The sequence below is a fragment of the Protopterus annectens genome, chromosome 14.part0, assembly GCF_019279795.1.
Source record: "Protopterus annectens isolate FY-2018-M chromosome 14.part0, PAN1.0, whole genome shotgun sequence".
In the NCBI taxonomy this organism is placed as follows: Eukaryota; Metazoa; Chordata; order Ceratodontiformes; family Protopteridae; genus Protopterus; species Protopterus annectens.
The window spans coordinates 130,684,675-130,697,229 of NC_056748.1; the positions used below are offsets into that span (position 1 = coordinate 130,684,675).

The 12,555-nt window shown below is 37.9% G+C and overlaps 1 protein-coding gene across 5 annotated transcripts in view; it reads left to right on the forward strand.

Moving 5' to 3' along the window:
• ACSL5 (acyl-CoA synthetase long chain family member 5) overlaps positions 1–12,555 on the forward strand; it is a 630,479-nt gene that overhangs the window by 491,307 nt on the left and 126,617 nt on the right. For all 5 annotated transcript variants that reach the window (XM_044055842.1, XM_044055844.1, XM_044055845.1 and 2 more), the window contains exons 16-17: positions 11–99; positions 1,097–1,213. In XM_044055842.1, the coding sequence (XP_043911777.1) occupies positions 11–99; positions 1,097–1,213 (206 nt within the window). The remainder of the gene's footprint in view (positions 1–10; positions 100–1,096; positions 1,214–12,555) is intronic.

Below are 12,555 nucleotides of genomic sequence, written 5' to 3' on the forward strand. Positions count from 1 at the left end.
TCTTGTGCAGGTCATGTTGGTGCACCGATTCCATGCAATGTTGTAAAATTAGTTGATGTTGAGGACATGAACTACTTTGCAGCTAATGGAGAAGGAGAGGTACAAGTTATTACAATTCTATGTTTTGATTTTCTAATTTGTAATGTTTTCATCTATGCTGAAACAGCCGCAAATAAAGTACATTACAGAATCAAAGATGGGCTAAAAGTTCAGAAGCTACTTGACCATTGGAAGAAAATTAGTTGACTGTTTTTTGGAAACACCAGTATCCTCAGCATATGAGGGACTGGCAAACGTAAAACATTGAAAAAATGTGCACCAGCTTAAACTAACAGATCCAGGTCTTAAACTATAATACTACCACATATTAAATCAAATAACTTCATTATTTGCAAAGAATGTGCCCATCTCAAAACTGATGCAGGCAGAAATATACACACACACACACACACACACACACACACACACACACACACACGCACGCACGCACGCACACGCATGCACGCACACACGCATACACAGACATGCACGCACGTGCACACACACACAAGCACACACATTCTCACACAAATTCTTCTAAATCTGATAATTACACAAAATTTTGCAGACTGAACAATTATAGTAAGCATTCTGGCTGGTCTGTAGTGTGTTTTACTTTGTCATTTTAAGTCTTGCCAGACAATATGGCTTGCAATGGTATCTTTTTAGAATTATTTATTTTCTGCCATCGAACATCTTATTAGCATTTTCTGCTGGCATTTACTAACAGTACCCAAGAAACAATGTGTTCTTTCCTATAGTATTAGACATGCTTTCCTGTTTATAAAACATTCAAAAATGGGTCAACGTTTTGTAAGTATTACATTTTAGTTTTTATTAAACATAGTTTAAATGTAGCATTAAGTATCAACAAAAGAGTGAAGGGGTAAAACCACTGCAAAGGCTTTCTGTTGAAACCTCTGTGGGAGATGGCAAAGCTGGAGAAAATGGTCACCACTCAGAAACTCAAACAGTTTCATGCTTTGGAATAACATTGTTTGATGCTTATACAGTGTTTGAACCGACAGTAATCATAGACCCTGTCTTCATTTTGTAGGTCTGCGTCAAAGGGACAAATGTGTTTAAAGGATATTTAAAAGATCCAGAAAAAACAGAGGAAGCACTTGACTCTGAGGGCTGGCTTCATACAGGGGACATTGGACAATGGCAGCCGGTAAACATAGTTTTCTGTTTACTTCTGTTTGCAAGTTCATTTTTTAAAGTTGTTTACTTTGTCTTTAGTCCTGTTACTGCCAGCACAACTGCAATTGAGATGATGAATGGGATGGTCAATCTTACCCCTACACTTTGAACCTGGGGCATTTGCCCCCTTTGCTGTACCCCAACTACACTACTGTTTTTGTGATTCAGAGATATATTATCCGCAATGAGGAAAGACCTCATTATAGTCTAAGTTTCATTTGTCTGACTCACATTTACTATGCCATAGCAGTTAACTACTACAGCTGCATTGTGTAGCCATAGGTTTCCCAGTAGTCACTCTCCCACACATACTTCTACACATTCAAATAAAAGAGAGAGAGGCACACACACACGCACACACACACACACACACACACACACACACACACACACACACACACACACACACACCGCAGTCACCGTACATGTTCATGATTTGTCCCCGATCCCTGTACTAGTATATATGCCATTATGGCACAAAAGTTTACAGTTACAGTATCCCACATTCCATGAACCCCATACTAGTTGAATTGCCATTAAGGCACAAATGTATACATGGTGGCTAGTGTCCCCCCCTTTCCGATCCCAGTATTAGCTGAAGGGCCATTATGGCACAAGTCTAGTATGCCTGTGGCTAGTGTTCCCCCATCCCCCATACCCCATATTAGATGAGGTGCTATTACAATATAAATATAGTATGCTTGGTATCTAGTAGCTCTCACATACACACACACACACACACACACACACACACACACAAATAAATACCTTTACTATACTAAAATCTGGTAGATGAACATGGCCTTTTAGCCATGTTCACTACCACAACATGGTCATATCCAAGTGATTTAGTGGTACGTAGATGTCTTCCTGAAGGCAGTTCCATGAGAGAAAGCATGCCTAATTAGCATACACATCTCCCCCAAACTGCCTCATTAGCAAAATGCACAGTCATGGAGCCAGCCCTCCACTGCACTGCATGCCTCCATGCAGCGATGTGTTAGGGTTGGTTTTTAATTCAAAAGGTCATATGCACATTGCAGTACCTTTATGAAGTCCCCCCAGAATTTCACAATATGGCTAATGAGGACAAACTGGCCCACCAAGTATGCTTTTTCCCCCACTCATTCATAGATTCATAGATTCATAGATTAGTACTAGGATAACTGTCCTCATGGGCCATTTTAAGCCTAGCCAGTTACCCCATGTGAAAATCAAACCCTGCACCTTGTGTTTCTAAGGTAAGCACCTTAACCATTACGCCAACCTATCAGATAAAGCTTGTATCCCAACTTAATTGCATCAACTAGTGTGGACAGCAACAACTAGGTCAAAGTGCATTCATTGGGTAATAAAACAGTAACTAAACTCTTCATGGACCCAAATATATACCTTGTTATACACCAGCAAAACATGGTAAATAATCAGGTATAACGCTTATTTGAAAAAAATGAAAATAAATGCAGTGACTAACAGCTAGACCCACAGTAATTATCTTCAAGATTATTAAAATAAAACCACTGCCAAGCCAAATTAGAACTTAGATAATTTATTAAATCACAAGATTGAAGCACTTTCATCCATTTAATAATGGACTTCATCAGATACAATAATCCATCACATGCCCTTTTTTATAATCCCATTAGTTAAAATCAACCATTAATCAACCAATCACAAGTTAAATACCGCTACCATTTTAACAGAATCTTCCCAATATGAATTTAAACTTTAAAGAAGCTTAGTCCATAAAAATCAATATTATATAAAAAAATCCTACCACATAAAAATCCTTTTACTTAAATTTTTTTTCAAGAACATCATAAAATTTGTCTCTACCATTTATATTAAAAAATCCTTACCATTAAATAACATTATTATATAATTACATAAAGTATTTCACAATTTTTCTGACTTTAAAACTAGTACACTGCTAATCAATACTTTGTCATTAATTCCTTGGTATTGTGTAGCATTCCTTCTTTTCCAAATAAGATTCCAGGTAACCTCCCCTAACGTTTTGTAGGACTTTTTCAAGCACAAAAAACAAAAACTTTTTAAACTCTCTACATTCTGTGCTGTGTTTATACAGGACATTTCTCATATTCTTCTTTAGGGCATATATATGTTCATAAATTCGCTGCCTCAATGCCCTCTGCATCTTATCCACATAGAATGCACTACAAATCATGCATTGTGCTAAGTAAGGCACACCAAAATGTTCTAGTATTACTGCATTATCTTATCACAGGGATTTGAGGGGGAATGGTCGTTTTAATTGCAATACTGTTGGTGTGATTTATTTAGCACTTTGTTCAAGTATGCAAACACTCTAGAATGAATATTTTCATCGAACAACCCCTTCAGCAGACTGTCCAAGTATGCACAAGCAGCAAAATGAATAATTTCACCCCAACAACCCCTTCAGTAGTCTTTCCAAATAAGTACATAAATTCAAGCACCAAAATTAAACATTTCCCCAACAACCCCTTCAGTAGTGTGTCCAAGTATGCACAAGCACCAAAATGAACTAATTAGTAACCCTACTTACTTCAGACACTTGTTTTTTGCATCCCTAGTCTGTCTTCCCACACACCAAATGCATCCAAAGGAAACTATTTTAATTGAGAAAACACCACAACCCTCAGCTCACTGTGAGCACCAGTGATACAACCCAAGGCATTGTCTTTCTTGTACCGTGGCACCACCCCCTCTACCTGCGCAGCCAATCACATGTATTTTGGGGGTGGTACTTAAGCAAGAAGATGTAAGCATGTGTGGGAGGCACATAGGGGTGTCCCAGACAGCCATTTAGAATGTATGTGTTGCTGTTTTCCTAAAAGGGAAATAAAAAAAAAAATTTTGACTAAAAACATTTGTGTGTGTGTGTGTGTGTGTGTGTGTGTGTGTGTGTGTGTGTGTGTGTGTGTGTGTGTGTGTGTGTGTGTGTGTGTGTGTGTGTGTGTGTGTTTGTGTGTGTGTTGCTGTTTTCCTAAAAGAGAAATTAAAAAATTTTGACCAAAAACATTTTTTTTAATTTTTTCATTGGTGAGTTGCACCCTGGACATTGCAGCAGCAGAGGCGATTGCCCCATGTGTCCCACCCTAGCTACGCTACTGAACACAGCACAAAATGGGATAAGGAAAAACTTCTTGTCCCACTGCTGTTCAGTTAAAATAATAATCGATAAAAATCACACAACTTGATATAAAAGTTGACAAAAATCATTTCAGTGCAATGCATGGAACCCATATCTAACAGTTATAATTATGCATTCACAGGTGATAATTTTTCATCAGACACCATTTTAAAGAACATTGTATATTTTTAATAAGGAACTGTTTTGTTATATATCATTGTCATTAACAGAATCAACAAGCACTGCTGGCCTAGTATTCAGCTCAACATTCAACGTCATTTCCGACACCACTGGGAGTATTTATTGTTAAAAGTATACAGTTTCATATCTTGAATACCTTGTGCAGTTTGTATTCCTCAGCAGCTGTAGGTTCTAATACCAGTATGCTTTTATCAGCAGTGACTGTTTTAAATGCATTCTTTTGCATTTTGTGTTTATCACTGGCATTGACACATCTTGGTAATGAGTGCATTTTTTATAGCATTTTATATAAAACATTTTATAGAATTATCAATCACTAACACAGTATGACATTTTTTCAGATATGCTCTCATTTTTTACTTATTTTATGCACTTCAAAATGTTCAGTTATTACAGATGGTTTGGGGTTCAAATGGTTCTGCAGCACAGCCCCAGTGATGGTTTCAAAATACAACTCTGCTTCTTCCACTTACGTTGTCCAAGCCGCCAGACTGATAAAAGCACCAACACAGCCAACGCATATTACTGATCAACCTTTCATTTCGCCACAAAGTCATTTAGCTGCAATTTATAAATATGTGCAGCTTACAATTACCTACTTCTGTTAACCAGTTTATTCCATGTAAGGCTATAACTGATATGGTGTTCATACTGAGTAGTGGAAATCAGTCCAGGACACAAGGAAACGTCCCTTACATTTTTCTTAAGTGGCATAGGGTAATTTATATCTAATTGTATCTAATTGTATAAAAAATTATAACATTTGATTACCAGTTTGTTTAGTAAGATTATTTCTGAAATGTATGTATGACATACTTTTTTTCTTTAACAAAAAGACATTTAGATGTTTAAATAGTTTTTGTTAATTTAAGAGTTAACTTTTATTTCCTTTTCGTAAATATGATCCTTATGAAAAAGGAAACATTTACTTCGTGTTCTAATGTATATAACAAATATTTTCTTTGGTTATATAAAATGTACATTCACATCTTTTCCACATGCTGTTCAGATGCACAACTTGTTTATTTATTCTATTTATTTATTCTTTGTTGACCGGATTAGACTCACATAATATTCATTTTTCACAGAAGACTCTTGTTTAAAAAGGGTGTCTTCAATGATTTGTTTGTGTGTTCAAGCATATTATATGCAGTGATCTCAGACCATATAACATTTAATAATATAGTTTTCATTTCCATGCCTTTTCATTAAGTAAACCAAAATGAAGCAAAGAAAGCATCTTGTGTGCATAGCCAGCCTTAGACATAGGCCAACTAGGCGGCTGCCTAGGGTGCCACTCTAGCAGGGATGCATTTCAAGTATTTGTTTGGTGTAGGTAGACCAGGATGGGGGCACTAGGTGGTGGGGGGGTGCTGTGGAGCCCTTTTGCCTAGGGCACCAGTTGACCTAAGGCCGCTCCTGCTTGTGTGAACCTTAGCCTTGGCATCATTACATAAATGGCCAGTAACCCAGACACATTTTCTTTTAGAAGAAATGCCGTTATTGTTTCAGAATTCAGTATTCAAATTATTGAATCCCTGCCTACAATAGAAATAGCCCAGGTATTTGGACAAAGGTGGGCACTTGTGAACCAGCTGAGGTGAAAGAATTCAGAATACCCAAAGGCTGCTGTTCTTCTTTCGAGGTGGGATAAAGATTGCTGTGGTACGAAAAGACCACTAGCATGGACAGGAGAACATCCTCCATGCCTGAATTATGGCCAAGATTTTATGTGTAAGTATGACAGGAGAAGATCTGATGCCCTTGTCCACCCTGAGGCAGCTAAGGATGATGCCACAACTTCACTGTTTCCTCATTCAGCCCCTGAAGGTTATCTAGTGTCAGAGTAACACAAGTGAAGTTGTTTAACCCCGAATAAACTGTCGGTCTGAATGAAAAAAACATCATCTGTAGTCAACATCTGGATCTGCTGTGGAGTGAGGCAATCTGGTGGTTTAACAGATAGTCGGAAGGGATACTGCATGAGTGAGGATGGAGAATCAAAACAATCAATAAATGTATCGCAGTGTTTATATCAGTCTGTACTGAGTAACAGAATGATGTCCTTTATGTAATACTTTGGTGCCAGATGTTAAGCAATATGACGCAGGCAATGAGGTTGTTATTGAGACTTAATAAAAAAAAATAAGTTGAGACCTTTTTAGTCCCCTGAGCAGCATAAAGTACATTTGCTATAAAAAGTTGACAAGGAAGCCAAGAAAAGAAAGCTAGAAAGTGAAAAGAAAATACTAACAGACTCAGATGCGATCAATATCCTCAAGTGGTCAGGACTTAACGGCTGAAGAGCAGGACCTCCTTTTGTCCTAACAGTACTGGATATGCAAACCAGCCCTGCGGCATAGAGGGGCATAGCAACGACCACACTGTAGACCAATAACCACTCTCCCAACAACATGTCACTTATATATGGGAGCTGATGCATATAAAGTATACAATCATTTAGATGAAAATTCAATCGTGTCCATAGAAGAGAAAGGGAATGAAAGACATTCATATGGAACAAAGGATCATTTTCTGTTAAATAAAACCATAATGGAGACCGGTAAAAAGAGCAGGAATCTCAGTATGGCATAGAGATTACAAAAAAACATTTGATAATATTGCTCACTCCTGGATTATAAAATGTTAACAGACGTACAAGATCAATCATGCATTGATAAATTTTATTACAGTAACTATGAAGGAATGGCCAGAAATGTTGCAGTTCAACCACAAAAAAAGGGCAAATTGCTGTCCAGGGTGTAAAAATCCAGTGTGAAATATTTCATGGCAATTCTTTATCAGCATTGTTGCTTTGTCTTGCTCTCAATCTATTAAGCTGTTTACTCAACACCCTATGTCACAGATTCAGTCTGACCACAAGAAAGTTATGAAATGAAAGGATACATAACTCATCTACATTTTGTGGATTATCAAAAACTGTATAATTCATCAAATAAACACCTGAAAGAATATCTACAAGTTGTTAAAGCCTTCTCAGATGATATAGGAATGTCATTTTCCACTCTTACCTGGTTCCAAAGCTACTTAACTAGCAGGTACCAAGCTGTGAAATGGGAAAATTCTCTCTGTCCTCAGCTGCCCATAACTATAGGAGACTCACAGGGTTCTATCTTAGGACCACTACTATTCACAATCTTCACAAATGACCTCCATACCTCCACACAGCATGCATCTATCATTCAGTATACATACCTACCTTAATCTGTGCTGCACAAAACATTCCCACCCTCCTGCAAACAATTCAACTAGCATTCTCTGACATTGAAAACTACCTTACCAAAACCCAACTTATCCTCAATTCAAAGAAAACTCAGTTTATGATTATAACCAGTTCTAACAAAAACACTGATAACAGTCAATTCACTATCTACTCCACAAATGCTACTCCAATCACTCCAGTGGCACAGGCTAAGCTATTAGGAATAACCATAGACTCCCACCTAAAATTTGATAGTCATCTCAACTTAACTATTAAAAAAATACATGCCAAACTGGGATTACTCTACCGTATCAAACCATTTCTTACCAACAACACAAGATCAGCCATTCCTCGCTCCCAACTTCTATCCACCCAACTCTATGCATCTCCCATTCTGATTAATCTCAACAAAACTGAACTGAGCAAAATGGAAGCCTGCTATAACAGAATTACCTGCTTTGCTGCAAATTGCTCATATAGAACTCATCACTGTACTGCTTTGAGACAGCTCCACTGACTTGAACTGTCCAACCTCCTAACCTACAATCAGCTCTGCCTCTGTCATTCGATCTATTACCTCCCCAATAAGTATCCTGCCCTCAAAAACCTAGTACAACATCACTCAGCCAAAAGTCCTCTTAGATCATCAAGCAAACTCCTACTAGAAGTCACCAACAGCTGCAATAGCTTTGGAGATGCACTATATAGTAGTTCACTGGCTAAAAAATGAAACTCTCTCCCCACTAGCATTCAAAACAGATCATCCAAAGCCTCCTTTAAAAACTTCATTAGGCAACATCTCAAGCAAAGTTGGCAGTGCCATGATTGCTCCCCAGGCTAGTGAAAGCGGATAAGGTACACATACTAAACCTAGAGTACTTGATGACACTTTTCACTCTTACTCACAAACACTGGCTAATCTAAAATGTATGCACGGTACCTTTATGCTATGTATGTATTCTACCCATGTTCCAAATTTCAGCTGGACACCACAAATGTATTAATTACCTTTATTTTTAAATGAATGTTTTCTTGTTTGTTCTCTCCACTGTAACTGTTGATGTGCTGCATACCACTGTAAAAACACGTCTATTGTAATTTGTGTGTATACTCATAATGTCTAAATATCTACATGTATCTGTAATTTTTCAATGTGGAGCTTTTCTCCCTGGGCCTCTGCTGAAAAGGGGCCTTTTTGGCTCAGTCAGACACCCCCGCTTAACAACTGTAAAATAAAAAAATAAAATAAAAAATTGGATCTCAACAAATGTTTAAAAGTGACATTTGAAAGACGAAACTTGAAGACGCAAGAAAATATAAAACTTGGGGAGGAATGTGATATAAAAGATTTAGAATACGAAAGAGTGTACAAATATCTTGGAATATATGAAGGGGTGGCAATACAGCAAGGAAAAATGAGAACAAAGCTCAGTAAGGAATATTTTAGAAGCCTAGAATTAATACTGAAAACTACTTTGACATCTAGGAATAAAATTCAAACTATAAATCAACTTACACTTCCTGTTTTAACTTATAGTTTTGCAGTGACTGACTGGCCACAAAAAGAGTTGGATAAGCCTAACAGGAAATCAAGAAAATTACTCCATTCCTGTCAAATGATATACAAGAACCAGTGTTTGCCAAGATTATATATCCCTTGGTTTGAAGTAGGTATGTACCTCATTGAAATCGACTATACATATACGTAGGTTGGCGATTGTGAGATTGCATTCATATTTATTGACCGCCAGATCCAAACATATTGAATGTTCTAAAACATGAACAAAGTAAATCTATGATGACCTCTTTTGTTAGGTTAGTAAAAGCTTTTAGGAAAAAAGCAGGTATGGAAATACAACCAAATATGGATAAAAAACAGGTGGCAACAGAAAGTGCAAAAAAGCAAAAGAAAGAAGACAAAGAGCGGGGTCGGAAAAAAGAAAATATGAATCGAAAGGTCACAGCTATAGCAAGAAGTATGGAGATCTACCTGAACAGCTTCATGTTGACTAAGAGCTATCATCCAAAATGGCTTAGATAGGGTAAATTTAAACCAAAAGATGAAAGGATAACATTGGTAGCCCAGGATAGTGGATTACATACTAGAACTTGAATTATGCCCTGACTTAGAAATGTGGGGTCCATTCCCATCAAGGTATGTAAAAACCTAAGCATTTTCAGAAAATAAAGCTAGACAACTAGAGTTTTAATAGCAACTTGGTTGCCTGTAGAAGCTGGTAGGGAAGAATTGTAGTGAAGCCATTGGCAACTCATCCATCCCTGAGGGAAGACATCGACTTTGTCTAACTGCATGAGTAACACCTTGTGGGAGCACTGAGTGTAATGTCCCATTGAGCTTACACCAAGTAAATCCACACTGCTGATTGCAATCACACAGTAAGCCAAGGGGAATTCAGCATTCAGAAGCATGTTTCACCCTAAAGGGCAGCAAGTGGTTACCTCAGAAGAGCTGCTGCAGGGGAGGGCATTGCTGCACCAGAGAAGAGGGCGTGTCACCCTGCAGGAGCAGCAAGCTGGTCTGCTCCCTACAATCTGACTCTTTCTGTGGAGCATATGAGCTGACTGGGATTTCCAGGCAGGAATGAATGTGCTAAAGTAATCTTACCTAGCCCATGGATGCCTGGCTCCCAAATGGGCAGTTGTTTGCAGGTAAAGAAGCCATTGGTCTAAATTCTCTGGAGGGATAAATATAAAATAAAACAAAATAAAATGAAATACTATGCATGAAGGTACCTGGCATAAGGCACATACTGCAGCTGGAGTTTATTGTAGTACTACAAATCCACTCCTCTGGTTCTCAGCACTACATAGTTTACCTTTTTTCCCCTGGAACAGGTGTTTCCCAATTTTATAGAAGGCAGTGAGCATCACTGTGTAAATGAAGTAACAGTAATGGGTTAGGCACGGTCCATTTTAGAAACTAAATCTATCCCAGTAGAACTACATGGCATGGCTGCATGACCCCAACGTGTGGGAGGAAACAACAGGTACAGAAGCACAGCCTTCTGAATGTGTAATAACTAAGTGAACCCGATGCACATTTTCCATCACTGGGCTGCCAGATGTGTTCATTCAGTTCAGCACAAGCTGCCACCTTTCCATGCAAGACAGCTCTGAAAATGCATATAAGGTGCATTTGTAGCCAATTCTCTAGTAGTGTGCATTAAGTACTGTTTCCAAAAAAACTTAAAAGAAAATACATGCATTAAAACTGCACTTTGCAACTCACCTCCTCAGTGATTGCATGTTACAAAAGTAGCCTGTATTTTCTGAGAAGCTTTAGACTTCTCCTGTATGTGTGCTCTGCTACTAATATGTTGGAAACATTTAATAATGTAGTTTTCATTTTTCATGCTTCTTCATTAATTAAACCAAAATGAAGCAAAGAAAGCAGCTTGGGTGAATCTCAGCCTTAGGACTATTACATTAATGACCCAAAATCTACACACATTTTCTTTTGGCAGAAATGCATTATTGTTTCAGAATTCGTTGATTATGTGGTATTAAAAAAGATAATTCAGATATAAAATCTAGGTCTAATTAGTTCTAACGAGCAGTTATAATATTTCACTTGCATTCAGAGCTGAGGATTAATCCCTTGTTAAGCAAAGAGTTCTACAGCTCGGCATTGTTCTAATCTTCATGGAAAGAGACCCTGCACAGACACTGTTATGAAACAAAAAAGGCACTAGTATGAACAGCTGCATTCAACCTTCACTAATTATAAGTTTTAAAATATTTCAAGCCTTTTTGAATTGTATTCATGTATGGAGGAGCAGAATATGAAATGATTATATAAATTATGGATCTAGGTATCTAAACAAAGATGTGTACTTACTTCAAACTACCAAATAAAAAAGTTCTGTATGGTACTTGTGTGTATAGGCCTTTCCATCTGGCATATGTGTGCACCCACCAACCAGGTGGCCCTGTATGAAGTACCCTGACAGGAATGATTGGTATAGGTCGGACATATGACATATATGAGAATAACGTATGCTGACTGAGTGGTGCATAGACAGATGATAAGTAATGGCCTGGGAATTAAAGATCACCTTGCAGTTCAGGGTAATGGAAACCCTTCTGTTTATGCATTGCAAGCTTTCTGGACTCATTAGGCTTTGACAACAACATGGATGCAGTAACTTCAGCTTTTTTTCCCCAGCATGTGCCCTTACCCCCCCCCCTACCAATGCCATAGGGCTCCGGCTGGCTAAGTTTGTAAATGACTGCAAGCTAGGAGCAGTCTTTGAATCTCCAAATAACTAACCATCCTGCAGTAATTTGTTCCAAACAAATAACTGGGGCAAAAAGCATGGACTGAAACTAAATATCAAACAAATGTATTATCCTTTAGAAAATCATCTACCCAGGGGGATGACCACTTTGACAATACACCCCTAAGTGTTGTCTCAATTGTTCAGGATTTAGTAAAGTATGTTGGCAGTGACCTGACTTCCAACCAACATGTGTCCAGTGTAGCAAGAAAGTACTTTTATATTAGATGGCTTATAAAGGAAGGGATTGTGTCTAGATCTAGAGATGTCATTGTTTACCTTTACTCAGCCATCATTAGACCAGTCATTGAGTATAATTCTCCCTTTGGCATCTATCTGTCCTGACACATACAACAACTGGAACACCCAGAGAGAGATACCTTACTAAAAGGATACAAGGCCTAAACAATATGTCCTACATGGACAGACTTAAAACACTGTCACTATACTCTGTT